This window comes from Stigmatopora argus, chromosome 21, assembly GCF_051989625.1.
Source record: "Stigmatopora argus isolate UIUO_Sarg chromosome 21, RoL_Sarg_1.0, whole genome shotgun sequence".
NCBI lineage: Eukaryota > Metazoa > Chordata > Actinopteri > Syngnathiformes > Syngnathidae > Stigmatopora > Stigmatopora argus.
Genome location: NC_135407.1, coordinates 12323344 through 12351117, shown reverse-complemented (window position 1 = coordinate 12351117; position 27774 = coordinate 12323344). Strand labels below are relative to the sequence as shown.

At 43.8% G+C, this 27774-nt stretch overlaps 1 protein-coding gene and 1 long non-coding RNA gene across 14 annotated transcripts in view; one reads left to right on the top strand and one right to left on the bottom strand.

Annotated features, from left to right (window-relative positions):
• The window catches only part of umad1 (UBAP1-MVB12-associated (UMA) domain containing 1), a 96036-nt gene that overhangs the window by 32281 nt on the left and 35981 nt on the right, over positions 1-27774 (top strand). For 6 of the 12 annotated variants that reach the window (XR_013297917.1, XM_077591026.1, XM_077591022.1 and 3 more), the window contains 3 exons: positions 14909-15156; positions 17312-17537; positions 26544-26700. Coding sequence is in view for 5 of the 12 variants with exons in the window: in XM_077591026.1 (XP_077447152.1) it covers positions 14909-15156; positions 17312-17537; positions 26544-26700 (631 nt within the window). In the remaining 7 variants the exon portion in view is untranslated. Of the gene's footprint in view, positions 1-14908; positions 15157-15661; positions 15970-17311; positions 23009-26543; positions 26701-27774 lie in introns of those variants that run through there. The other 6 variants (XR_013297923.1, XR_013297919.1, XR_013297922.1 and 3 more) reach the window with 5 other exon arrangements.
• LOC144067352 (uncharacterized) overlaps positions 1-27774 on the bottom strand; it is a 56951-nt gene that overhangs the window by 23822 nt on the left and 5355 nt on the right. For both annotated transcript variants that reach the window (XR_013297924.1, XR_013297925.1), the window contains exon 2: positions 19510-19664. This is a non-coding gene — a long non-coding RNA (uncharacterized LOC144067352). The remainder of the gene's footprint in view (positions 1-19509; positions 19665-27774) is intronic.

Here is a 27774-nt window from a genome sequence, read left to right as displayed (position 1 = left end):
GCCGCATCAGGATTTCCACAAGAAAAGCACTGATAAAACATTCCAACGTTATCAAACATCTTTATTTTTTAACAAAAAATAATGAATTAAATAAATTAACTTAAAGATGAATAAAAAAATAAAACAATCAGTAATAAAAAATAATAATAATAATAATGAGCATACAGTAGATATACACTGACTGGCTAAGTAGAGAAAACTAATTATTTTTATTCAGTTTCAAATGTCTGTATTAACAGCTCTTTAACCTTTAACTTTCTGAACTTGAATGGAACATTGAACATGAAATATTCTGAACACAGCTTCTCTTGCCTACTTCTTGCTGCTAGAGACCTGGGAGCGCTTCTTCTCACACAGCTGAGTCACATTTGGCTTGAGGGAGGAAGCAGTGGAGACCCTCAGTAGAGCTTGAAGATGCTCATCAGTAAGTCTGGACCTGTACTTGGACTTATTGAAGTTCAAGGTGGAGAAGAGCTTCTCACACAAGTATGTGGTCCCAAAAGGCGCATGGTCCGCTTGAACATTCGGGAAAGTTCAGGGAAGCTGGGGGTCAACTCTCAAAAATTGCCCAAGCTTGTCTTCTTCTCCACTCACCTCCCTGAACTTGGCTTTGAGTGCAGAGTTGCAATGCAGGTCAATGAGCTCCATTTGAAGCTCAGGAGAGGCATCTTGGACATCAAAGGAGAAGGGGTCCGCAAAAATTTGAAATGTGGCTTTGTGTGTCTTGAAGTCTGCAAATCCGTGATCAAATTCCTCCTGTAGTTTCGAAATGGCCTCAACATACTTCTCACCACTGAATGGTGTGCCTGCATCCACGAAAGCCTTGCATGCTGGGAAATGGCAAAGGTTTGTCTGAGAGAGCTGGGCTTTCCATAACACAAGTTTAGTGCAGAATGCTCTCACGTTGTCATAGGCAGCACTGACAAGTTGCCCCTGGCCTTGTAGCTTCTTGTTCAGTACATTAAGCTCATGTGTGATATCAACAAGAAAAGCTAAGTCAATGAGCCATTTGGGATCACTTAGCACAGGAACAGCAACCCCGTGTATCTCCATGAAGTCTTTTACTTCTGCTCTCAACTCAAAAAATATCTTCAACACGTTTCCCCTGCTGAGCCGACGTACCTCAGTGAAGTAGAGCACATCCCCATATTCTGACTCCATTTCCTCTAAAAAAGCACGGAACCTTCTGTGCTTTAAGCCCCTGGATCTGATTTGGTTGGTGCATTTCACAACGACAGACATCACATTGTCAAACTTCAGGCATCTGCTGCAAAGGGCCTGCTGATGGATAATGCAGTGCAGAGCTGTGGCCTCCTCCACACCCTCCTCTTCCAGTTTTTTTTAACAAGTGCTACCAGTCCATTCTTCCTCCCTGTCATTGATGGGGCTCCATCGGTTGTTATTCCAGCAAAGCTCTTCCATGGCAAACCAGCATTCTCAATGGCATCACACAGCTGGTGAAATATTTCCTTAGCGGTGGTCTGGCCATGCATTGGAATTACTGTGAGCAACTCCTCGATCACTTCAAAATTGTCATCAACACCACGGACATATATTGCGAGCTGGGCAGTGTCTGTGATGTCTGTGGTCTCATCAAGAGCCACTGAATATACACTGAAACATTGTGCTTTCTCACAGAGGTGATCATAAATGTCACTTGACAGGTCAGAAATGCGCTCTGCCAAGGTGTTGGCAGAAAGGCTGATGTGGTTGAACTGACTTTTCTTTTCTGGACAGACAATATGTACAGCCTGTAATATGCACTTTTTGATAAATTCACCTTCTGTGAATGGCTTTCCTGCTTTAGCATTCAACTCACAAACGGCGTAGCTAGCTTTGACTGCTGCATTACTGTCTTTGGTAGTCTTCTTGAAGAAATCTTGTTGCCTCAGAAGACGTATTTTAAGACTGGCAACCTGGTTGGATCTCTCATCTCCCTGGTATTTTTTCGTACTCCTCACCATGTCTCGTAGTATAATGACGTTTCAAATTGTATTCCTTGTGCACCGCAAATTTTTCAGTGCAAATGAGACACATCGGGGTGCCCCTGTGCTCAACAAAGAAATATTGCACTCCCCACTTTTCTTGAAACTGTCTGTGCTCATCACCGACCTTTCTCTTCACGGCAGGCTTTGAAAGAGACATCTCTGGGGCTCTGTAATATGTGTTTCCACTTGGAATGAGTCTCGGGTTGAACTTTAACTTTCAGTCGCGCGGGTCTGTGGCGCATGCGCACTTTCGCTCTCCGATCGTATTGGATTACGGCAGTTCTCCAAATTCCTCAAGTGTCATGTTAACGCACTTACTGTTAAGTTTCAGTTTCACTCGCGGAGATGGCTACAGACACAGACACAGGCTGGATCACGGATCATAGCGCCTCATTCAGTTCTATTCAGAAATATTGCACTCCCCACTTTTCTTGAAACTGTCTCTCCGATCGTATTGGATTACGGCAGTTCTCCAAATTTCTCAAGTGTCATGTTAACGCACTTACTGTTAAGTTTCAGTTTCACTCGTGGAGATAGCTACAGACACAGACAGGCTGGATCACGGATCATAGTGGTCGGACTCATCTCAGGAGGGGATGAGTCGGCTTACAGAGATGAGGTCAACAAATTGTCTTCGTGGTGCTCGGTGAACAATCTCACACTGAACACCACGAAAACTAAAGAAATAATCCTGGACTTTCGCAAACACATCTGGCCCCACTCCTCATAAATGGAGTATGTGTAGACAGGGTCCAGTCCTTTAAATTCCTGGGGGTCCACATCACGGATAAGCTCTCATGGTCTACAAACATCACGGCAGTGGTGAAGAAGGCTCAGAAACGACTCCATTTCCTCAGGGTACTTAGGAAGAACAACTTGGGCACCAAGCTTCTGATAACCTTCTATAGAACCACTGTAGAGAGCATCCTGGCGTACGGCATCACAGTGTGGTACGCTGGAAGCACGGCGGCAGACAAAAAGGCCATGCAGAAAGTGATTAACACTGCCTAGAGGATTGTCAGCTGCTCTCTGCCATCACTGGAAGACATTGCCAGCCCTCGTTACCTCAGCAGAGCCAAGAACATCATAGGGGACCCTTACCACCCTGGTCACAATCTGTTCCAGCTGCTGCCCTCTGGCAGACGCTATAGGTCCCACAAAGCACGGACAAATAGGCTTAAGGACAGTTTTTCCCCACATCCATCAGAAATCTAAACTTGCGGTAACATAACACACATTCCCTTCTGCGTTAATATGAAAAGATGTATGGGTGGTGATCTGCCTCCTATTAGCTGACTGAAGTAAGGTAAGTGAAAGACAGTGAGAGGAAAGCGAGAGGTAAGCGACCTGAATCCACAACAGCAGAATGCCAAATTACAAGTCCGTAACTTGCACTTATTTAGGTCTTTTGCCGAGTAAACGCAGCTTATGGAGAAGCACCACCAATTTCGTCACACGCAGTTTCTGGGTGTGATGACAAGTAGGCTTTTTTGTGTTGTTGATAATGACGACAGGGCCTATGTCCGATTATTATTATTATAGCGCCTCATTCAGTTCTATGCTGAGAGCAGCGGAGGACTGTGCGCGCCGAGCAGAGTGATCGGCTTCACGGCTTCTCCTCCGCCCAGCTGATTGGAGGAATGAATGAGTGAGTGAGCAAGGCACTGGACAGCCCGGCCGATGTCCCGCCCTCCAGAGCCGTATACCTCACCGTGATTGGTTCATTCAGCTCCGAACACAACAAGTGTCATTCATATCAATCTTGCGGGCCGCAAGAACATTAATCTTTCATATTAAGACAGGGGCTGCAATAATCGTCCCGGGTGCCGCAGTTGGCCCGTGGGCCGCGAGTTTGAGACCCCTGCTCTAGAACTTTGCTTAGCAGATCAATCCGCCCGTTGCTATAAAAATACAGGATGTTTCTCGCGCAGGCTTAAACAACCAAGTTCAAGCTGCGGCTATGCGTCCCTTTATTATAATGCATAATGGATTCATTAGATGTAATTCCACAATAAGTCTATGTACTCAACAACAAACAAACAAACAATGAATATATAGTAATGATAAATAAACAATAAATAAATAAGTAATAGATTAATTAGTTGTCTACATAATAGTAGTCAACATGGGTAAGTGGTACAAAGTGACTAAAATGACTTGCAATAAGTCTTGATTAGGTCCTAGGTGCAGAACCCGAGTTGAATATGGTGACAGCTCTTGGGAAGAAATGTGTCCTTGAGTCTGTTTGTCTTCGCTGTTATGGCTCTTTAGCGCCTTCCAAAAGGCAGCAGGTTGAAGTGGTAGAAGCCTGGATGTGTATTGTCTTTTATAATGCTCTCTACCCTTCTAAGGCACCGGGATATGTAGATGCTGGACAGGGTAGTTATGGGGCAGTTGATGATCTTTTGGGCTCTTTTGTGTCTTTTGTCAACCAGACCCACCTCTAATGTCACGATCTCTTTTGGTATGCTATGTTCTCTGTGAAAGCTGCTAGAAATCTTACTTCGCCTTTGGTAACCGATGTTTAATTAGTCTAAAAAGTCTAAATAGCTGAATTTAAAGTCTGGTTTTAACGAACAACTTGCAACAAGACACACAATCGCTGAAGTCGCGCAAGACGAATTATTCGTCAGAATTTGTCACTCGGCTGATTCACAATGCACTCATGTTACCAAATTCTTCCGGTTACAGTGCAGTTGAATCAAAATGGAGGAAGCCGTAGAGGTATTGTGAATTTGGAGCCATTTAAATTGGAAATTTGGTACTTTTCCGAAATGGTTGCTTCAAAAAAAAATTAAGTAACAATTTTTGGGGATTTCTGGGGTTTAAGAAGGTTGTCCGGGGTCCCGATGTTTGCGTTGTTTTTCCGGGTAAACCACGGAGATTACGTACTGAAAATCTCATCTTAACCATCAACCATGTTTCTTTAATGTCTCTTGAAATATTAGGGCCATTAATGAATAATTGAATGTTCAACTCATACTAATGGCTTCTTTAAACATTTTATTTGTTATTGTAGTTCTAACATATACGTTCATTCATTCATCTCCCATACCATGCATCCTATTAAAGGTTGTGGGGGGTTCTGGAGCCTATCCCAGCTGTCTTTCATGCGAAAGGCAGAATACACCCTAGACTGGTCGCCAGTCAGCCACACAGAGAGATAGATGACCATTTGCACTTGCAATTATATCACCACCAGCAGGAATCGAGCCCCACGGCCGCCTGCACCGAAGTCAGGCGAGTGAACCACTACACCATCAGGTGGCCCCTCACATATGTGATTTGTATGTTTAGATTCTTTGACCAACTAATTTTAAATGGAGGTCAATTATATTGAAGTTACTTTTGCTTTAACCGCAAGCAGAGCCACGGATGAAGGGTTCTCAATTCTCATTAATTGAATGAGACTTACGTTGTTCAGGCCATTCTCACACTATGTCATGCCTTGTATTTCTCACGTCACAAGCAATATATAACTCGGCCAATGTCATGATCTAATGGGCTATAGTCTAGCGACAAACCTGACTCAGGTAGAACAGTTAACTTTGTCTCTATTTATTCATTCTTCATCTTACCTAGGGCGCCGCCGTCTTACCTAGTTAAACGTGCTCTGACTGGCCAGATGCGAGAAGCCTTGAAGATGTGTTCATATTGTTTACCATGTCACCACATCCCAATAGTTGTTAAGGCTGATCAAAGGTCTTGCGGTCGATCGTTAAAATATCAGCCTTGATACCTGCATAATGTGTATCTCATGCTAGTATTGCACCCATAGATTTGGTGAACACTACATCGCTACGGACACACTTCCTGTTGTGCTTACGTTACTTCGTTTTTGAAAGGAAATGATGGTACATTTGTGATTATGAAATAAAACCAAATTCCGCTTTGATTTTTTTTCTTTTTATTTCTTGTTTGAAAGTAACAACTATTGCAGTAATATGAAACATTGAAAAAAGCGAGATATTTCTACATGAGGAAGCAATTTGGCCGCCACAACATCTTAAATTTAAGAAAATTGTAATTTCTGTCATCAAAAAGCATCAGGTTCTCATCAAAATAGACTTATTTCTTTTCAAATTGAATAATTTGATATTTTGCATTTACAAAGACAGGCAGATTAACTTCCTTTATGAATGTGCTTTTGATTCATACAGTATCTCAGAAATGCCACGTGCAATGATTTTTCTTAAGATTTTCCTTTTAAAGTAACACATTTGGACTCCTATTAAAACCAGTAATATGGAGGTCAAAATTGTGAATCGGGGGCGGCTTATACGCGAGAAATTGTAAAATTTTAAGGGTGCGGCTTATACGGGGGTGGTTTATATGTGAGTAAATACGGTACATATATTTATATAATTATACAGTAACTTGTGAATGTATTCAACTTTTTGCCACATTTTGTCAGGAGCGGACTGTTTGTCCCTCCTGACGTGCCGTCAGAGAGCAGCTGCAGTCAATCTGCTGATTGCTTCCTGTTTTGTTATTTAAAGAGCAATGAGTCATAGTAGCATTGCCGGACCGTTCCTTCTGTTCATGCATGCGCGCAGCATGCTGCCGTTTTGTTTCCATGCCATTGTTGATTCATAGATCCCTGTTGATTTATTAAAGGATGTTGTTTGAAACCAACTGGCTCGATTCAACTCCCGTTTCCCGCGGATGGGTCCTAATATATTCCCGATCGTAACAGAACGACCGGGCCAGAATGGACCCAGCGGGAGGCCACCCACGCTCGCGCCGACGCTCTCGTCGACGCCAGCCACCCTTTTCGAAGCCCTGCGACCACATGGATTCAGCGAGATCCCCCCAAAGTCTTTTAGGGAGTTTATAATGGACACGCCTTGGTGTGGGCACCTCAGAGACGTTCTGGCAGCGGAGGAGTCCCGACTATGAGGTAGTTCTGAGCCTCCATCCACCTTTAAACCCACCCTCCGCTCAACGCTTCGCACTGGGCTGCCAGCACAGCTAAGTCATAATACCAAGGTTCCGACACCCCCAGTTCATCGCCCCAGTTATTTGAATTCAGACTCCAGCGAGTTTTTTTCTCAATGGAGGGAGAATCCCCAGCCTCCCTCGGCCCCGTTGGAACGCCAAATCTTTGTCGGTTGGGACTCTGACTTTTCTGAAGGTGAGGACGACCGGGAGCTAATAGATTTGTATGCTGGAGATTCGGACTCGGACAGTGATTTTCTTAGCCGGTTCGGAATTCCGATACGCTCCACCGGAGGACGTTGACCAATACTCCTCCGATGACTCCAACCTGGATTACCCCAACCAGAATCTGCCAGGTCGGCTGGCCATCTACAAGGGACCACCGCGTGGCGGCCGGCGGGGAGGCTCCGGTAGGAGTTTCGAACACCGCCCGTCTTGTTTTTTTGGGGAGGCGCAGCAGCGAGGTCTTTCACCTTGTCGGCTGGCCATCTACGATGGGCCACCACGTGGCGGCAGGTGTGCTGTGCCGCCCTCCCGGAGGAGGCGGCAAGCGCCACGCCGCAGGGAGAAGCGGAGGGAGGGCCTGGACGCTCGAGCCCCGGACCATGCTCCTCGGCCGCCCACGCCGCTCCAAGCTCCGCGCCCGACCACGCCGCTCCAAGCTCCTCGCCCGACCACGCCGCTCCAAGCTCCTCGCCCGACCACGCCGCTACAAGCTCCTCGCCCGACCACGCCGCTACAAGCTCCTCGCCCGACCACGCCGCTCCAAGCTTCTCGCCCGACCACGCCGCTCCAAGCTTCTCGCCCGACCACGCCGCTCCAAGCTTCTCGCCCGACCACGCCGCTCCAAGCTTCTCGCCCGACCACGCCGCTCCAAGCTTCTCGCCCGACCACGCCGCTCCAAGCTTCTCGCCCGACCACGCCGCTCCAAGCTTCTCGCCCGACCACTTTGCCAAGTTCCCCTTTGCCAAGTTCCCCTTTGCCAAGTTCCCCTTTGCCAAGTTCCCCTTTGCCAAGTTCCCCTTCGCCAAGTTCCCCTTCGCCAAGTTCCCCTTCGCCAAGTTCCCCTTCGCCAAGTTCCCCTTCGCCAAGTTCCCCTTCGCCAAGTTCCCCTTCGCCAAGTTCCCCTTCGCCAAGTTCCCCTTCGCCAAGTTCCCCTTCGCCAAGTTCCCCTTCGCCAAGTTCCCCTTCGCCAAGTTCCCCTTCGCCAAGTTCCCCTTCGCCAAGTTCCCCTTCGCCAAGTTCCCCTTCGCCAAGTTCCCCTTCGCCAAGTTCCCCTTCGCCAAGTTCCCCTTCGCCAAGTTCCCCTTCGCCAAGTTCCCGTTTGCCCAGTTCTAGTCTGCCCAGTCCTAGTCTGCCCAGTCCCGGTCTGCCAAGTTTCGGCCTGCCCAGTTCCTGGGTGTACAGTCCCCGCCTGCCTAATTTCACCCTGTCCGGTTTCTCCCTGGCCGGTTTCGGCCAGCCAGGTTTCAGCCTGCCCAGTTCCTGGGTGCCCGGTTCCCGCCTGCCCAGCTCTTGCCCGCCCAGCTCTTGCCCGCCCGGAAGCGGAGGCAACGCGCCGGGGCCCCTGGACGAGGGGGGCCGGCGACTGCGATAGCGACTCTCCGGCGCCCATGGATGAGGGGGCCGGCGACGGCAAGTGACCCTCCGGCGCCCCTGGACGAGGGGGCCGGCGACAGCGACCCTCCGGCGCCCCTGGACGAGGGGGCCAGAGACGGCGGTGAGAGCAACTCTCCGGCGCCCCTGGACGAGGGGGCCGGCGACGGTGGCGAGAGCGACTCTCCGGCGCCCCTGGACGAGGGGGCCGGCGACGGCGAGAGCAACTCTCCGGCACCCTCGGATGAGTGGGTTGGCGGCGGCGGCGAGAGCGTCTCTCCGGCCCTCCCGGCCGAGGGGGCAGGCGGCCCCCCGAGCAGCCGGGGTAAGGTGCCCAACGACCGTTCTAAGATTCTGGTGTCTGTTAAGGGCAGGGGGCTTGGCCAGCACCTTAAGAACCAGCAGGGAGGCCCGCCGGACCGGCTACTCCCACTCCTCTCCAAGGACCGACGTGGACGCCCGCCGGATAGGCCCCTCCTAAGCCTCGTCTCAGGCCAGCGCGGACGCCCGCCTGACCGCCCACCTCGACACCTCGTCACCGGCCGGCGTGGACGCCCGCCGAACCGGCCACGCCTCGTCATCGGCCGGCGTGGACGCCCGCCGGACCAACCACTTCCTCGTCTCGGGCCGGCGCGGACGCCCGCCGGACCAGGCACTCCCACGCCTTGTCACTGGCCGGCGCGGACGCCCACCGGACCGCCCACGCCTCGTCACCGGCCGGCGCGGACGCCCGCCGGACTGGCCACGCCTCGTCACCGGCCGGCGCGGACGCCCGCCGGGCCGGCCACTCCCGCGTCTCGTTCCCGGCCGGCGCGGACGCCCGCCGGACCAGCCACTCCTACGCCTCGTCACCGGCCAGCGCGGACGCCCGCCGGACCGGCCACTCCCACGCCTTGTCACTGGCCGGCGCGGACGCCCGCCGGACCGGCCACGCCTCGTCACCGGCCGGCGCGGACGCCCGCCGGGCCGGCCACTCCCGCGCCTCGTTCCCGGCCGGCGCGGACGCCCGCCGGACCGGCCCCTCCCTCGTCTCTTCACGGGCTGGCGGGGACGCCCCCCAGACGATGAGAAACGAAGCTCAGACGCGGCGCGATCGTAACAGAACGATCCGGCCAGAATGGACCCAGATCGTAACACATTTCAGGCTTCAAACAGAAAGATTTAAAATTTTAACTTTTTTCCATGAATAAACAACAACTGGGACACAATGGTGAAGTGGAACAAAATTTATTGGTTATGTATGCTTTTTTAACAAATAAAAAAACCTGAAAAGTGGGGCGTTCAATATTATTCGGCCAACTTGCATTAATGCTTTGTAGCGCCACCTTTTGCTTCAATTACAGCTGCAAGTCGCCTGGGGTGTGTCTCTACCTGTTGTGGCGATTTCAAGCTTAATGTTGCAAAAGCCAGTAGCCACGCAAGGCAGATGGTGGAGCTTTCGACGTGCATTACACAAAAGCACGCGCGGATAGTTGTCCAAATTTAAATCCAAAGGTATTTCTTAAACAATCCGGTTGACTTTCAAATAATAATCAAAGAATAAAATAAACAAAACTAGGTGAGAAATTCCGGTCAGTAAAGTATGCGATAAAGTATGCGATAAAGTACACGATAAAGTACGCGATAAAGTACACGATAAGTATGCGATAAAGTACGTGATAAAGTACGCGATAAAGTACGCGATAATGTATGCGATAAAGTATGCAGTCGAAAACTGTTTGCCTTCCCACACTGTTACCTGTACACAATTATCAACAATATTTACAAAAGGAGCCATGAGATATCAAATGAATGCAGTAGAACCTCCAATGTTCCCTAACCACAATACTTACATCAGTACAATATAATGCAATACAATATCAAGCAATACAATATCAAACAATTAATAATCATAACATGTACATATTTTTTCCTTTTCTTTTTTTCCTTTTTTTTCTCTTTTTCCCCTTGTTTTTTTCAAAACAGGTAGTCCTTGGGGTGAGTTCAAAGTTCAATAGTTCATGTCTGATGTAAGTGTAGTGCAACAATTGAAAATCCATGAATGCGGGAAGTGTATGCACTTTCCATATCAGTGGAAACTAAGTTGAGTCTTCACTTTCAAGAATCAAGCAGAGCTTGTTGATGAGTCTTTGCAGCACATTGGTTTTAGTTTGCACCAGCACACTCCGCATAAGTCATTTGGGCACAGGAAGGGTCTTGACCACCCTTCGCAGAGGCTAAGACTTCCTCGGTGCTGTTGGGTCCACCAGTACCACAATGTCGTTAACTTTGAAGTTCTTCTTAGCATGGGTCCACTTCTGCCGTTGCTGCATTAGTGGTAGATATTCAGTTGTCCATCTCCGCCAGAATAGATCTGCCAGGTATTGAACCTGTTTCCACCGTCTCCTGCTGTATAAATCCCTTTTGTTGAAGAGACCAGGATGTGACAGAGGTGTAATCTTCAACTGCAGGAGGTGGTTTGCTGTCACCGGTTCCAAATCATTGGGATCACTAGATGTGGTGGGGATCAGTCTGTCATTCTGAATACATTCAACTTCACAAAAGACAGTCTGTAGCATTTCATCATCCAAGGTTTGCTGCTTTAGGACTGAGATCAGTACCTTCTTAATCAGATGGATGAGTCTCTCCGACTCTGCGCCAAAGTATGCTGCGAAAGGTGGATTGAACAGCCACTTGACACGATTGGTTAGCAAAACATTTAGAATCTTTTCATTGTCTATTTGAGTCAATGCCATTTCAAGTTCTTTCTATGCACATGTAAAGTTGGTGCCACAGTCTGTTCTTATCGTGAGTACTTGTCTTCTCCTACATTGAAACCACCGGATAGCATGGATGCAGGAGTCTCTGTGTCTAATCTCTAGGCTATTTTCAGGTGGATTGCTCGGTTTCCCAGACAGGTGAATATCACTCCCCAGCGTTTCTCATGTGAGCGCCCCCTCTTGACCTCCAAAAGTCCAAAGTAGTCAATACCCACGTGTGAGAATGGGGGCAAGTCTGGAGTGACATGATCCTCTGGTAAATCTGCCATTTTCTGTGTTCCCACTTGAGTCAGCATTTGTCTACAAAAGATACACACTAAAAATTTGTCTGGCACAAGAATTAGCAGAAGGGAGACAGAATTTTTCTCTCAGTCTTGACAACATATTGTTCCTTCCCGTGTCTCCAACTTGTTGATGGATGTCCCTCAGGATCAACTTAGATATACAAGATGCTTTAGGAAGGATGATTGGGTACTTTGAACTCACCGAAAAGGGTGCCTTACCTATTCTTCCTCCAACCTTCAAGATGGCCATTTCAATTATTGGATCAAGTCTAAATATGGAGCTATCACATTAACTGGTCTGTCCATTCTTAAGAGTGTCAGTTTGGACCAACGTAACGCTGTCGTTCATAACAAATGATAGCTTTCTCTGCTTCATCCAGATCCTCTAGTGTTAAGCCTTGAGGCTCTCTTGTCTGCTTGTGAGGACTCTCCCTTTGCAATTTTGAAGCAGGAGCTTCTTGAGTTTGAGCGGCCATGCCACAGCTCTTTGTAATTTCCTCCAATAAGAGAAATACTCAATTAAAGTGGTGGTGGCAGTGTCATTCTGGAGGTTCACATAGTTCACAGTGACATCCTTTACCTCTGGGTCAACAGGTGGGATATGGCTGAGATGTGGCATGCCAGGCCATTCATTTCTATCCCTGGACACATGAAATAATTAAAAGCTTGTAATTTGCGGCTCAAACCAATCTTCATGATCATTTTCCTTTTCCTCTTTAAGAAGATATTGCACTGTTGTATGCACAGCTTTAAAGTCATTGATACACCTCACAAATTCTATCATGAGATGTTCCACCTGATTGACATCTACATTTTCGTTCAGCAGAGCTTTAATGTCATTCATTTTGCGAGTACACACTCCCAATTTACCTCGGCGCATTGCCGTGAGCGATTTAAAAAGTATTGCTGCTTCCGCAGCACTCTGGGGTTCCACAGACATCGTAACTCAAACTTTTTGCAGTTCGTTTGTTTCAAACAATAATCAAGAAATAAAGCTTAGCTGTTTGCGAACCCATCAGTATTATTTACATGCATGAGTACTCACGACTCGATGCGCTGTTCCTTTATTACGCCGTGTCCTCTGACAGCAAGTCCCTCTTTGTAGTTTGTTGTAGTTCTGAATGCATCGATATGCGGCCAGTTTTCGACTATTTGTTGTGGCGATTTCAAACTTAACATTCCTATAGCCTCGTTGGAAGTTAGACCTCTTTAACAGCCAGAAATCTTGCTTGTTTGTAGGTGACCAAATACTCATTTTACACTCTAATTTGGAAATAAATTCTTTAAAAATCAAACTGTGATTTTCTGTTTTTTTTCCATATTCTGTTTCTCATGGTTGAGGTTTACCCATGTTGATAATTCCAGGCCTCTCTAATCTTTTCAAGTAGGAGAACTTGCACAATTGGTGGTGGACTAAATACTTATTAGCCCCACTGTAGGTGGATTCTACTTATCATCATTAGTCAACATTAGATCATTCAGTGATTCTCACTGAATTTCTGAAGTGAGTTTGCTGCACTGAAAGTAAAGGGGTCGAGCAATATTGCATGCCCCACTTTTCAGTTTTGTATTTGTTATACATTTATAAAATATCCAATTGATTTTGTTTCACATCAAGATTGTTGTTGATTCTTGACAAAAAACATATTTCTTTATGGTTGAAACCTGAAATGCAGCAAAAAGGTTGAAAAGTTCAGGGGAGCCGAATACTCTTGCAAGGCAGGTAGCATGTTTCCTGTTTCCTTTCCGAATCAAGTCCAATCAGTCTAATTAAATACTGCTGGACTATAACAAAAAAATCAATCCAACTCTTGGAGGATGAGAAGAAATTGACGGCATGTGAGTTAATAATGAAGGTCGCTGCAAAACGTTTAAAGACATATGACCATGTGATATTTCAGATTTTCTTTTTTTAATAATTTGCAAAAAGTCTACATTTCAGTTTTTACTGTCAAAACGGGTTGCTAGGTTTACATTGATAAAAAATTAAATGAAGTCATACGGTATGTTTTATCCAAATATATTGTACCGTATTTACTCGTATATAAGCCTCTTTTGTCAGTCAAAAAATGATGACTGAATCGAGGGTACGGCTTATATGCGCATAAAAACACAACATTTAGGAAACTGCAAGTTGACGACGCCATAACACGATGACATCATGATGCAATGGTGCCGTGACATCATGACGCAAAACAATGCCACCGATACGGTCATTTATTTCAAAATAGAGAAACGATAAACGGATAAAATGCTAAACTAAATTTCTTTTGACGTCTATGAATGAAATTCACGAAAAAAAACGTACGTATATTTCAAAAAAAGTGAAGAAACTCACGTTCCTATCACTGCTCGCTCGGGGCACGGCCATCTTGCCTAGGTCGGGGCGGGGCCATCTTACCTAGGGCGCTGCCGTCTTAACCTAGTTAAACGTGCTTTGACTGTCCAGACACGAGTAGCCTTGATTTTGAAATAAAACAAAATTACACTTTTATTTTTTTATTTCTTGTTCGAAAGTGACAACTATTGGAGTAATATGAACCATCAAAAGAATTTAGATATTTGGACATTAGAAGCAATATGGATGCCACAGTATCTTAAACTTCTGGTAAGAAAATTGTAATTTCTGTCATTAGAAAGCATCAGGTTCTCATCAAGATAGACTTATTTCTTTTTTCAAATTGAATAATTTGATGGGCGGCCCGGTGGAGCGAGTGGTTAGCGCGTCGGCCTCACAGCGGTTTGTACGTGAGAAATTGTAAAATTCAAGTTTTAAGGCAATTTTAAGGGGCGGCTTATACACGTGGGCAGCTTATATGGGAGTAAATACGGTAAATATTACCTAAACGCAGAGCTTTTCAAATATAGTGGGGTGTGAAATCCTTTGGAGCATCTCACTCACTAAAAAATAATAATACTTTTTTACCCAAATAAAGTCCAAATGCACATTCACTCAGTTGATAGCAGTGGCATGCTCACTGTCAGTGTTGTTAATTTTAACAAGGATACAATCTTTTCCAGAGGTGTAGTTGAAATCTTAAACAAAGATCATACTATTTACCATGGTGACTGAGAGTTGGGTTGGCGCAAAACGTTTCATTCTTCCCTGGGGTGGCACAACAGAAAAATGAGCAGCACTGCATCAATGTAACATGCAAAAAAGGTAAATTATGGTGGAACCTTAGAAAAGACACTTTCTTTTCTTTTTTTTGTCCCGAACACCAATCAAACTGATACATTTTATTTTTTGTCATCGTTAGCCAGACCCATTAGTTTGGTAATTATAAAACAATGCTCTTTAATAGGATTCAATATTCAACAATTCTCGTTCTCCTTTTTACAGTCATTTCCGACTCCCATTCAACAAAGAGAAGCAATTTTTTCGAGAGATACATCACTCACAAACATGGGGGATGGAACATCTACAGTGGAGACTGCCTTGCCTGCGCCTGACCTCCTTGGCATCCCTTTCACTTTGGCACCTCAAATTCTGGCATTGCCGAGAGGATTCTCTTGTATTCCAGATTTACGGCTGTCAAATGACATAAAGTCGATGCCAATGTATTTTCAATATGACTTCTCTTTAGAAAGGTCAGTCCTTAATAACACTGAGTAACTTTCAAAGTGCCCAACTGATTTTCTTTTAGGCAAAAATTGATCCTTATTGCTGTTGTTACTGCATACCACCACTAAGGTCATGGATAATCTTTAGTTGTTCTCATCTGGCAGTATGTGAAGCGTTGTACACCTTGGATTGAATGTCTAAGACCATTTATCAAGGTTAATGTTGGATATAAAGAACCCTCATAACTGCAGTGACTTTACAAGAAGATATGTAGCCAATCTAAAATTTGTAATCTCAATTCCAAAAAGCATTAGTCATGACTTGACATTTTAGTCGGTAGCAATAATTGCATTTGATTTTTTTTTAATTTAAGATTTTGTCAGATTTGGCTTTTCTCTACTGTTGGAAAAAGTCATTTCTTGTTAGTTTCTCATAGAAACAGCAAAGGCTTTGCAGCCCTTTTCATGAAAAAATAAATTGAAAGTCTCATCTCATATCATCTCATTTTCTGAACTGCTTTATCCTCAATAGAGTCGCGGAGGTGCTGGAACCTATCCCAGCTGACTCCGGGCAAGAGGCGGGGGACACCCTGAATTGGTGGCCAGCCAATCGCAGGGCACAAGGAGACAAACAACCATTCATGCTCACACTGATACGGTACCCAGAGAAAACCCACGCAGGCCCGGGGAGAACATGAAAACTCCACACAGTTGGACTGACTTGGATTTGAACCAGTGTCTTAGTCCAGTGTTTCTAATTTATTTTCAGTTTTTATGAATACATCAGAGGAGACTTTAGGACCAGGACTCTTTTTATTTAATAAAATCCTAGTTCAAAAGGTTGGTGCGAAGCCATGGTCTTGAATGTTGGGGAGATTCGGAGGTTGCTCCAGAACTAAGGGGTCTGTTGGGGAAGTGTGGTTAAATGGTGTATCAAAATGTTGTGCGGGGGGAGAGTTTTCATGGGGAAGAAACTATTTTTATCGCAATTTAAAATTTGTGCATGAGATAGTATTTCAATTTGCAATCATTCTACCCGTCGACCAGTCTCTCTGTCTTTCTCTGTCTTTCTCTGTCTGTCTCTGTCTGTCTCTGTCTGTCTCTGTCTGTCTCTGTCTGTCTCTGTCTGTCTCTGTCTGTCTCTGTCTGTCTCTGTCTGTCTCTGTCTGTCTCTGTCTGTCTCTGTCTGTCTCTGTCTGTCTCTGTCTGTCTCTGTCTGTCTCTGTCTGTCTCTGTCTGTCTCTGTCTGTCTCTGTCTGTCTCTGTCTGTCTCTGTCTGTCTCTGTCTGTCTCTGTCTGTCTCTGTCTGTCTCTGTCTGTCTCTGTCTGTCTCTGTCTGTCTCTGTCTGTCTCTGTCTGTCTCTGTCTGTCTCTGTCTGTCTCTGTCTGTCTCTGTCTGTCTCTGTCTGTCTCTGTCTGTCTCTGTCTGTCTCTGTCTGTCTCTGTCTGTCTCTGTCTGTCTCTGTCTGTCTCTGTCTGTCTCTGTCTGTCTCTGTCTGTCTCTGTCTGTCTCTGTCTGTCTCTGTCTGTCTCTGTCTGTCTCTGTCTGTCTCTGTCTGTCTCTGTCTGTCTCTGTCTGTCTCTGTCTGTCTCTGTCTGTCTCTGTCTGTCTCTGTCTGTCTCTGTCTGTCTCTGTCTGTCTCTGTCTGTCTCTGTCTGTCTCTGTCTGTCTCTGTCTGTCTCTGTCTGTCTCTGTCTGTCTCTGTCTGTCTCTGTCTGTCTCTGTCTGTCTCTGTCTGTCTCTGTCTGTCTCTGTCTGTCTCTGTCTGTCTCTGTCTGTCTCTGTCTGTCTGTCTGTCTGTCTGTCTGTCGCTCTGTCGCTCTGTCGCTCTGTCGCTCTGTCGCTCTGTCGCTCTGTCTCTCTGTCTCTCTGTCTCTCTGTCTCTCTGTCTCTCTGTCTCTCTGTCTCTCTGTCTCTCTGTCTCTCTGTCTCTCTGTCTCTCTGTCTCTCTGTCTCTCTGTCTCTCTGTCTCTCTGTCTCTCTGTCTCTCTGTCTCTCTGTCTCTCTGTCTCTCTGTCTCTCTGTCTCTCTGTCTCTCTGTCTCTCTGTCTCTCTGTCTCTCTGTCGCTCTGTCGCTCTGTCGCTCTGTCTCTCTCGCTCTCTCTATTTCTAGCTCAATCTCTCTCCCTCCATCTATCCCTCTATCTCTCTATCCCACCATCCCTCTCTCTATCTCTCCAGGGCGAGCTCCTCCATGCCTGACACGCTCCGCGCTGGGGCCGGTTCTCCTCCGCCTCCGACCTGCTCCGCGCCGGGGAAAACCCGCTCCGTGCCGGTTCTCCTCCGCGTCCGACCCGCTCCGCGCCGGGGCAAACCCGCTTTTGTGGGAGACTGGAGGTATCAAATACAACGACCGCGTGCCCAGCAGACTTGTTATTTGAATACACAGCCAGATCCTCATGAAGAAGTGAGAAAAGAAAGTGGTAAACATTTAGTATAGTAATTTAAATTGGTATACTTGTTGTAGAAAGCAAATGTTGTTGGGGAAACCAAATTTGTTAAAAGTCAAAGTTAATATATAATTACACGTGTCTGTAAGTAAAAGTAAAGTGAGAAAAATATTTGATATTTTATAGGCGATAAATCTTAACAAGATTCCTGAAGAGGATTGTAATCATCCCACAACGCGCTCTCATGCAAATTAAAAACTTTGCCAGGGTCATTAAAAGTAAGATTTTGAGTGTAGACGACACACTGACACAAAAAAATACAAATTCAACATGAAAATTCTAATCAATTATGAAATCAATCTACAAACAATTGATCAATATTATGATGTCGAGAAAGAGGGAGAGAGAGACACAGCTAGAGGGAGAGAGAGAGAGACAGTGAGAGAGAGAGAGAGAGAGAGGAGAGAGACAGCTAGAGGGAGAGAGCGAGACTTTTGGCACGGCGACGCATTCGTAACATAATTTAAACCAATTTAATTGAACTTGGATTATGATACAGACAGACTCAATAATAAATTTAATCTAACCTTACACTAAATTTAATTCTAATTTTGTTTTAATTATTTTTTACCTTTCCTCTACCGGTTTGACTCTTTTTGCCTCGCCTCCACCGTGACTTTCAGCCTGATTTTTTTTAAATGAACCTATTGAGGGTTGTTTCCTTTTGTCTTCCCTTCAAAATATTCCAAAAATGACACACAAATGTCCTCACAATAGGATAACGCACGGCCACTTGCCAACTTGTCCAAAAAGTACTCGTATTAGCGCGCAAGCGCCGCCACACGTACACCACTCACATACTTTTAAATTATTTTGTGCTTAATATTGTTTTTTGATCATACGCCTTTTCTTTGCACAACTCTTCATTCCATCTGCTTGCTTTGGACCCATTGTTGTTCCCTTTATTATGCACTGACTAACGGCAAACATCATGGAAAAAATGCAACGCCCAGTGCTCGTAGAGATCTTAACGAGAGGGAGTTGCGGTGAGAAAGACAGTGCGGCTGAAATCATAAGCAGCCTCTCGCGTCCTGGTCACCTGACTGTCTCCTATGCTAGTATCTCAAAAATTGTCTGGCATCTCAAGGCAAATATTTGCTGGGAATTTTACTCGTATCTCAAATTCCTCGTATGTCAGGGCACTCGTATGTCAAGGTATTACTGTACTCTTCGATAGTACAGATTTATAGAGTTGACTCTTGCTTTTAAGTGTCACTATGTAATGCATTACAAATGTTTACGCATTGTATCCTCTCAAGCAAAATTAACTCTATTATCACAGAATTTTGAGATTTACTTTCATGTAATGATGTTTATCTAAATTTCTAACTTCGTAGTTAAAATGGCATTTTTTAGTATAAGTCAAAGACTGGGATTTATTTTTTTAGATAAATAAGATATTTCCATCTCAATCCTTTTTTTCTTTTTGCACCTTAAAAGAAAAGAGTTTTGTTTCTTTTGTCAGTGGTTTTGTTAGAGTAATACCTTGACATACGAGCTTAACGCGTTCTGGTACCGAGGTCGTATGTCGATTTACTCGTATCTCAAATCAATGTTTCCCATATAAAATAACTAAATACAAATGAATCAATTCCCAGCCTCTGAAAAAAACACCTAAAAATAGGATATTACAATGGAAAACCTGAAACAAGAAAAAATAAACATGGAGACACAAGACAGGGACACAGTGAAGTTTTAGTGCACTTTTAACTAGTTAATACAACTGGAGTTATGTCTAACTATTTTTTGCTCTTAGGACTCAAAATTGTGTGTCCTTATAATTACCTTCATCCATTTCACTTGCTAGTGACTAATATTAGCAGGATTTTTGTCGCCGTCACGCAGACGCAACTGTCGCTGTCATGCAGACATGAACATACACATTCGTAAACCCTTCAGGAATGCACATTCATATGAAGGTTTACTCACCAGAGCTTTCTTCGGCTCTTTTGGATAAGTCATGAATCTTCGGTACCCATGCGCGGAGCCAAATTCCAGCCCGCTAAAAGGGTCTGAGATGCTGGGGCCAGTCGTGCCTGGATGTCGACTCAGTCTCTGGATTCCTCTGGTATATTGACTCGCACCTTAGAAGGACCACTTCATTGTCAGGTTTGCCATTAGACATTCCCCAAAACATGCACAAATAAAGAGGGAGATACGTTCTTTAATATTTCTCTTGCAAGGACGACGAACATTAAGGACAGCTCCCCAACTCCGTTCTGACATTACACTTCTCTTCTGTTGCTCTATTACATTCGGTGGCTCTGATTACATGGGCGTATCAACTCAAAAGGGAGGGGTGGATTACACGAGTGAGACGTCTGAGTGTGTTTATCGATTTGCGTGCATGCGAGTTTAATCTCTAGCCTAGAACATGTGTAACAAAACACGTTCATAAAAGTCAAAAGATATGAGGACCGACGCCTCTTGGAGCATCCATGGTGGAAGGCAAATGCCGCAGGTGGAATGCTCAGTCAGGCTTCATTAAGATTCATGTACCTTATTTTCACACCTATGGGCGCACTTAAAAGTAAAATGTTCTCTAAAATGGTCGATGCGCTCAATCAGTCGGTGCGTTTTGTCTGTGCCCTAAACTCAATTTTTGTATGGCCCTGACAGCTTGAGTGACTGCTTTTATTTCTTGCCGGCACGCCACTTATTGCGATCAACCCAGCAGACGTTCACCCTAAAAATAGCCTCCCCGCGCATTCCAAGCATTACGGTAAATCCATTCAAAACATCCCAGGGGAGTGGCAAGGCATTTGACTTTCGTGTGGTTGCAGCGCTTTTAACCCTCGAAAACACTCTCAATACTTAAAAAAACAGCATATCAGAGCTATACAGAGGAAATGCCTGGTATGATTGACAACACAATGCGGTTGTGAACGCTTGGAAAATGGACTGAAGCCATGGATCGAACACAATTTAACAGCTTTGCTAACGGATGGCCAACATTGTAGTTCGGGCAGGCAGCGTCGCACGAGTTACGTGACGATTTGGAATGAATTGTCGATGCCGATATAACAGCGAGGAGAATCAAAGGCTTGGGAGTGATGCATGTCGTGAGTTACAATGGATTGTGGATGACTGGGCTCAAGTGTCGGCCAGCACTGTTGTTCGAGCTTTCCCCAAAGCTGGAATCAAGTTCCCGGAATACACAACTCTGACTGACAGTGGAGCCTAGCATGTTAAACACCCAACTCTTTATATCAGAGTGTACCTTTAACTTCAATAAAGCATTATCAACCTTAGTTTTGCTCGTGCTGTCTTTAAAAACGTAACTAACATACGCTAGCAGCTAGCATAGCACACGCTAGCGGCTAGCATAACATAGGTACGCTAGCGGCTAGCATAATAGGTACGCTAGCAGCTAGTATAACATACGCTATCTAGCCAGGTGTCATGCTAGTGCCTTTTCGGATGAGGTGTACAATGTATTGATAAAAAAACTGAAAATATACCCGCAAATGAGTCTGCGCCCTATCACATGGTGCGTTTTATAGGTGTGAAAATGTGGTACTTCGAGGCGTTCTGGCTCTTAATTTCAACTGAACAAGGCTTTCAGGAGCAAAGCATTGCAAGCATGTATGATAATAATAATGTACGCTTAACCAAAATGAGCAAAGCGTTGGAAAGGCCTCGTTGAAGGCAAAAAAAATGTGATAATGTAGACAAATTCCAACAAGAAACTGCATCATATATGCGTGTAATTGCTTGATAATATTTGGTTTAGAAATCCACCTGTCATTTTCATTTGTGTTCTTTGTAATGCTGATGGGCTGCTCCAAGCGCTGAACAAAACCACAAATACCTCAAAGGTACATCACTCCAAGACTATCTTGTTTTGTTGGGATTTGGTGGTTGGGTGCTTTTCCTTGTGTGTCCTGTTCGCGTGATTTTTCTTGAATATCACTTCCTGTCTTTTCTGGCTCTCCTTTCCTTTCGTGACCCAAGTGTTTGTGTGACTGTCATCAATCCCTGTCTGTGTATTTAAACCCTGTGTCTGTCTTCATCTGTCGAGCGTGTGATTATTTTCTGTCTGTGGTTATGTTGCCTTCTGTCGGTGTGCGTCTACTCGTCAGTGTGCTTCCCCGTTTCAGTTTGTTTCTCAGTTATTTTCCCCAGTTATATGTTTGTAAGTACTTTAATATCTCGACACACGAGGAATTGGTGAGAAGATCTCTACGAGCACTGGGCGGAGCGTTGCATTTTTTTTTCTTTTTTTTTTTGCATTAGTCAGTGCAGAATTAAGGGCAACACAATGAATCCAAAGCAAGCCGGTGCAATGAAGCATAGTGCGAAGAAAAGGCGTATGATGACAATCGATATTAGGCTCGAAATAATCGAAAAACATGAGTAGTGTACGCGTGACAGAGCTGGCTCGCCAATACGTTTGGAGAAGCAGGAAGTTCGCTGAAAGCCGCGGTGGAATACATTAACCTCTTTGCCTTGGTTATTGCACAAGAAGGTTTAAATTTCGTGTAATGTAAGATTAAAACGTTTTTAAAGTGTGTATAGGGATCTAAATTCATTTAAGTTAAATTTAAAGTTTATGTTACGTTATGAGCGCATCCGTGAAGTGACTCTCTCTCTCTCTCTCTCACTCCCCCATCCACAAACTCCCCATTGTATAAAATAATGCCTCATTTAATTTTTAAACATCATAACCACTAGTTATTTGTTACTCTGTTTGTAGATGGTGAATTACAACCAATACAAATATATTTTTCCATTGTAATATCCTGTTTTTTGCTGTTTTTTTAGAGGGAGGGAACAAATTCATTTGTATTTAGTTCATTTCTATGGGAAACGTTGATTTGAGATACGATTAAATCGACATACGAGCTCAGTTCTGGAACACATTAAGCTCGTATCTCAAGGTACGACTGTATTATTCTGTAGTCATTTACCCATTAAACCTTAAGTTTTGCACCAGCACTTTACTTTGTCTGCCTTCGCTTCCTCCTTTTGGGTCCCACTCCGCTCTGCAGGCGAGGCATACGTAAAGACTGAAGACGGAAGTAATTAATGGGACTGCGTTTGATAAGATTATAACTTAGACAACAGACACCCTTCACCCATTTAACAGAGGTTTTGATCCCGTTTGCTGTTTTGATATTAAGGGAAAAGTTGTAATTTGTGCACAGAGGCTTCTATAAATCTACACATTTGTTTAGGAATGCATGGATACATGGACACGTTGCTCAAGGTATGCCTCTCAACAAATGCTGTTTTGTATTCACACGAGCTATGTTGCCAAAAATTGAACTACTTGTAGCCTGAACAAATTCCAGTTTATGTATCATAAAAATAAGTACTATAACACCTTTATTATTGTGATTTTACTACTTTTTTCTCCTACAATTACAGAAACCGCACATCGCCAAGCTGAAACCAAAAAACCTCTGGTCCACATAACGTCAAATAAGTAACATAATTACTTAAAGCTTGTGAATATGTAATATTGCAATTTGAATCATGTATTGTTCCAATACCCTAACCCAGGGATGGCCAAACCGGTCCTCGAGGGCCGCTGTGGGTGCAGGTTTTTGTTCCAACCGATCCGGCACAGACATTTTGACCAATGAGATTTCTGAAGAAAACAAGAAGCACCTGACTGCAATCCACTGATTGCACTTGTACGACACCCGATTGGTGAAAAGGTGTCATCTTGATGGGTTGGAATGAAAACCCGCACCCACTGCGGCCCTTTGTGGAATAGTTTGGACACCCCTGCCCTAACCCTCTACTTACGAATGCCTTTGGGTCCAAATTTTTCAGGTCACGAAATTTTTTAAATGCAAATAAGTGACTTGAGATACCAAAAAGATCCAAGTTACGAAATCCCCCAAAAATTATATGCATTTCCTTATCCGTTATTTCATTTTCAATATATTGTCGCGGATGCATTCATTCTCACTTTAGAACCTCGCTACCCTCTACTGGGCTCTCATTTCATCGCTCTAATTCTATCTCATATAATGACAACAAGCAGCAAAAGACAGCTGTTGGGCTATTTAAAAAATTCTCTTTTGAAAAATGGGTTGGATGAGAAAGGAAAATTTCAGTTACAGGCATAGCACAGCAAACGTGTATACAATTACGTGCAGGTATACAGAAGCAGGAGTATGCCTTTTAGCAAAAAGTAGGGAAAACTGACGGTCAATTTCAAAAGAAAGGATGACGAATATAACCTATTTAAACAATGTTTGGGTGTTACTTTTGTTAAAACATTGTAATCCAAAGTGAAAATATAACGAAAATAAAAACTCACAAAATAGTGGTGCTGTTGCGTAGTTCATGCAACTGACTTCAAGCGGAAATGACTAAGCGGAAGTGCTTCGGTGTGCACTGAAGAACGTATGGAATTTTCAAATCTACAGAGTGTAATGCTTAAAACTACCACAAGAGAGCAGCAAGTTCACATATTTCTGGTCAGGTATACTCATAAATAACTTTTGTAAATGCTCAAAGCTTGAGTTTTCACAGTTAGAGAAGGTAAAGAAATCGTCTATTAGGCTCCCACAACCGTTTCAGGGCCAGTATCAAAAATTCAACTCTCTACGATGCACGGTTTGGACAAACGTAGCGTGAGAATGTTAACATAAAATATCCACCCGTCCATAAATCACGCTTTATCTATTCTATGCTCCCGGAACACACTGTCGTGACGGGAATATTTGGCGAGACACGATGGTGCTGGCCGCGCTGACCCAATGTAGTTGTAAGGTAGGACGCCTTTCCACGTCATTTAAAAACGTAATTTTTGGAAGAATTTCCGCTAACGTGTTTCCAGGTGCACACACACCCACATATTCATCCATAAATCACGCTTCATAAGGATTATAGAATAGAAAAAGCGTGATTTATGGATGGAAGGATGTTTTATAACTCCCGTCACGACAGAAAAAAAAGTGTTCCGGGGTGCACCTGGAAACTCGCTGGTGCAAATTCTTCCGAAAATGACGTTTGTAAATTATGTGGAAAGGCATCTTACCTTATGAAAGATCCGCCAACTGGTGCGTTTAGGGCACATCATGTAAAAACAATGATTCATACATCAACTCTGCCCTCAGCTTTAATAAATAAGAGATTGAGTTGAGACACTTAGAGAAGGTGAAGAAATTCAATCACTCCTCTATCAGGATCCGACAGCCGTTTCTGGCCACCATAAGAAATGTCAACTCTCTATGTTGCACGGTTTGGACAAACATAGCGAGAGAATCTTAACATACACAAACCCCCATCTATGAATCACACTTTATAAGGATTATTGATGAAAGCATTCAATTCAATTTCTTAAGTAGAGATACGACTGTATGCCTATATATGCTTTGATGTGAGATGTATAAACTGATAAGTGCCATCCAGATGTCCAGACAGTTGGTCACCCCCTGAGAAGAACTAACAGTGTGGTTGTAAGTTTCCAACCTTGGAAAGGTTCAACAACATTTTGAAATCTGTTGTTGAAACATGATATATGAAGTACAGTGACCAAAAATATACGTGCAACACTATTCTCTCGATTTTCTTTGAGATGAAATTAAATATCTAAAACATTTTCTGCATCCACAAAATAAAGATTTATTGCAACTTTTGATAACAAATTTGTATAATTCTGTTACAGTGAGCACTTTCCTGACTTTTAGCGCTTTCATGACGTAATCAATTGTAACACGTGTGCCATAAAGGTATGCTGAAGGGACGGCATACTTATTGTAAAATATATGTACTTTAAGACATTTCATTTTCAAACTACCCTTAGCATTAGTATGGAATCATCAGTCTTCAACGAGCATTAACTCAGATATTTTATTATGTAGAACACACTCAGATCACAAACATGAAACGATTCAGCAGTGCTCCTTGAAAATTTCATGAAATGGCACCAAACAAAAGCTTCAGCAGCATCATCACCTTGTCCAATGCATATTTGTGAGTTGTTACTGAAGATAGCCTTCCTCCAACATGATTGGCTCTCCTTAGCCCATTGCAGTCTTGTTCTTTTCTGTTTGAGTGTTTATGATGGTTTCTTTTTAGCTTTCCTATATAAAAATCTAATTTCCTTTAGGCAATTATGCACAGTTCTGTCACATACATTGAATCAATTTTTTTCCCGTTTCGTTTTCATTTGTCCTGTCATGCATTTTCTGTTTTCAAGACATGTGATATCTTCCTTGGTCTACCAATACGCTTGACTTTAACAACCTTCCCATGATGTTTGTACTTGGTTCAGATCTTTGATACAACTGACTTTGAACAGCTCACATCTTTATCAATCATATGTGTAGAGTTACCTTCTTCAAAAAGTTTGAAAATGCTGTGTTTGGTCTCAAGAGACATTTCTTTTGTTGGAGCATTGAGTCTTGCTAATCCACTTGTTCCATCCAGCAGCCATCCAACGCATGATAACTGCACTATTTTTAACTGGTGACTAATGAGCAGATCTAATCTGAGGCAAGTGCCCTGTTAAGGTTAAGGAAGGGAGTATGAACAGATTGTGTCCTTATTTTGTACTCAACATGGAGGGATTATTTTTTTTCCTCAGAATTGAGTGATTCCATATTTAATTCCCAGCACTTGCTATATAAAAGTAACATTTACTGACCATCGCAATTTTTTCTTCATTTCTTTCAGTGTTTCTGAATCATAAAATGTTGCAATTTGGAATGACCTCACTATTGTTTCATGTTTGTGATCTGACTTTTTTCTATAGAATAAAATATTTGAGTCACCCAACACTGGTGATTCCTAAGATAGCGGAGTTGAGCAGGTTATAAAAGTAAGAAGTTGTGAATGCCTCACCATGGAAGATTAGGCAAATGTTTGAACAATAGAAATAAATAGTTATTTTCTTTATTTAAAAAACGTAGATCTAATTTCATCTCATTAAAGTCAGCAAAAACAAAAGAGATTGAAAATTGATGAATTCAAATGTTCTAATCTAACTTTCCTATTTTTAGCTCAGAAAGGAAATACCCTGTGGAAGTAAATCTACAAGTAGTGAATTTAGTGATGAGGACTATGTTCCAAGTGATTCTGAAGAATCTGACGAAGACCCCACGCTTTGGAGATCTCCAAAAATGAACAGTTATGGAAAATGCAAACGAAAGAAAACAGGTAACTCATGTTCTCATAATTATGAGCGATCTGAATATTCCAGTGACTGAAAGGTGGTGGTAGAATGTATAATAAGAGAAAATACTGTCTGTATTGTTCTAAGCCACATGACCAAATTTCACAGCATATTGAGAGTAATATGGCAGTATTGAGAATGTAGCACAATTATTTTCTTATCCAAAAGGATCAGCAGAGAGAAAGATGCAGTTAAATTTAATGAGAAACATGTGCAATAAATCATATTCACTATTGTGATGACAGATGTCCTGGATGAGGGAAAAGGAACATTGGTCCTGTCTCAGCAAAGCAGTGAATCAGTGAATGTGAATGATGTTATGAATTATTTGTGCTAAGGTTTGAGCCATGTTCGAATTTGCTTACTGAACTAAGTGCCTGTCACTATTTGATCGTGGGGGTTCCGTAGCATTCGTCACTGCAATGTGTGAAAACAGTATGTGGCTCTGGTCGTTAGCGTAACCGGACGTTTTGCCGAAAGACGTTTGGTCGACGGACGTTTGGGCGACGGACAGTTCGCCGAACGGACGTTTGGTCGACCGGACGTTTGGTCGAACGGATGTTTGGTCGACCAGACGTTTGGTCGAACGGACATTTGGTAGAACGGACGTTTGGTCAACCGGACGTTTTGTCGTTGCGGGATTCGCGCGCTCACCCCGCCCCCGGATCGTGTGTGTACATGTTTTTCAACCTCGGCCCACGGGCCATATACGGCCCGTTAGGCTTTTTAATCCGGCCCGCCGCCGGCGTTGTCCAAATTATAGTAAAAATCAATGACCTCATTCATTTCCCTTACCGCTCATCACTCTCAATTTAAAGACTGCTCTCTTTCGTTGAATAATATGTTCTTAATGTTGAAAGTAAATTTGAAAATAAATTTTCACCTTCAATTGTGTCTTTTTTCTTATATTTCAATCCCCAGGTTTGATAAATTACATTGTGTGTCCAAATGCTGTCCAATTTTAGGATCCATTCTGACCCGCAAGTCAAAAAGTTTGCCTACCCCTGGTATAGACAATCTTGCCTCTTTTAAAATAAAAGGCAAGAAGTAAAATTATG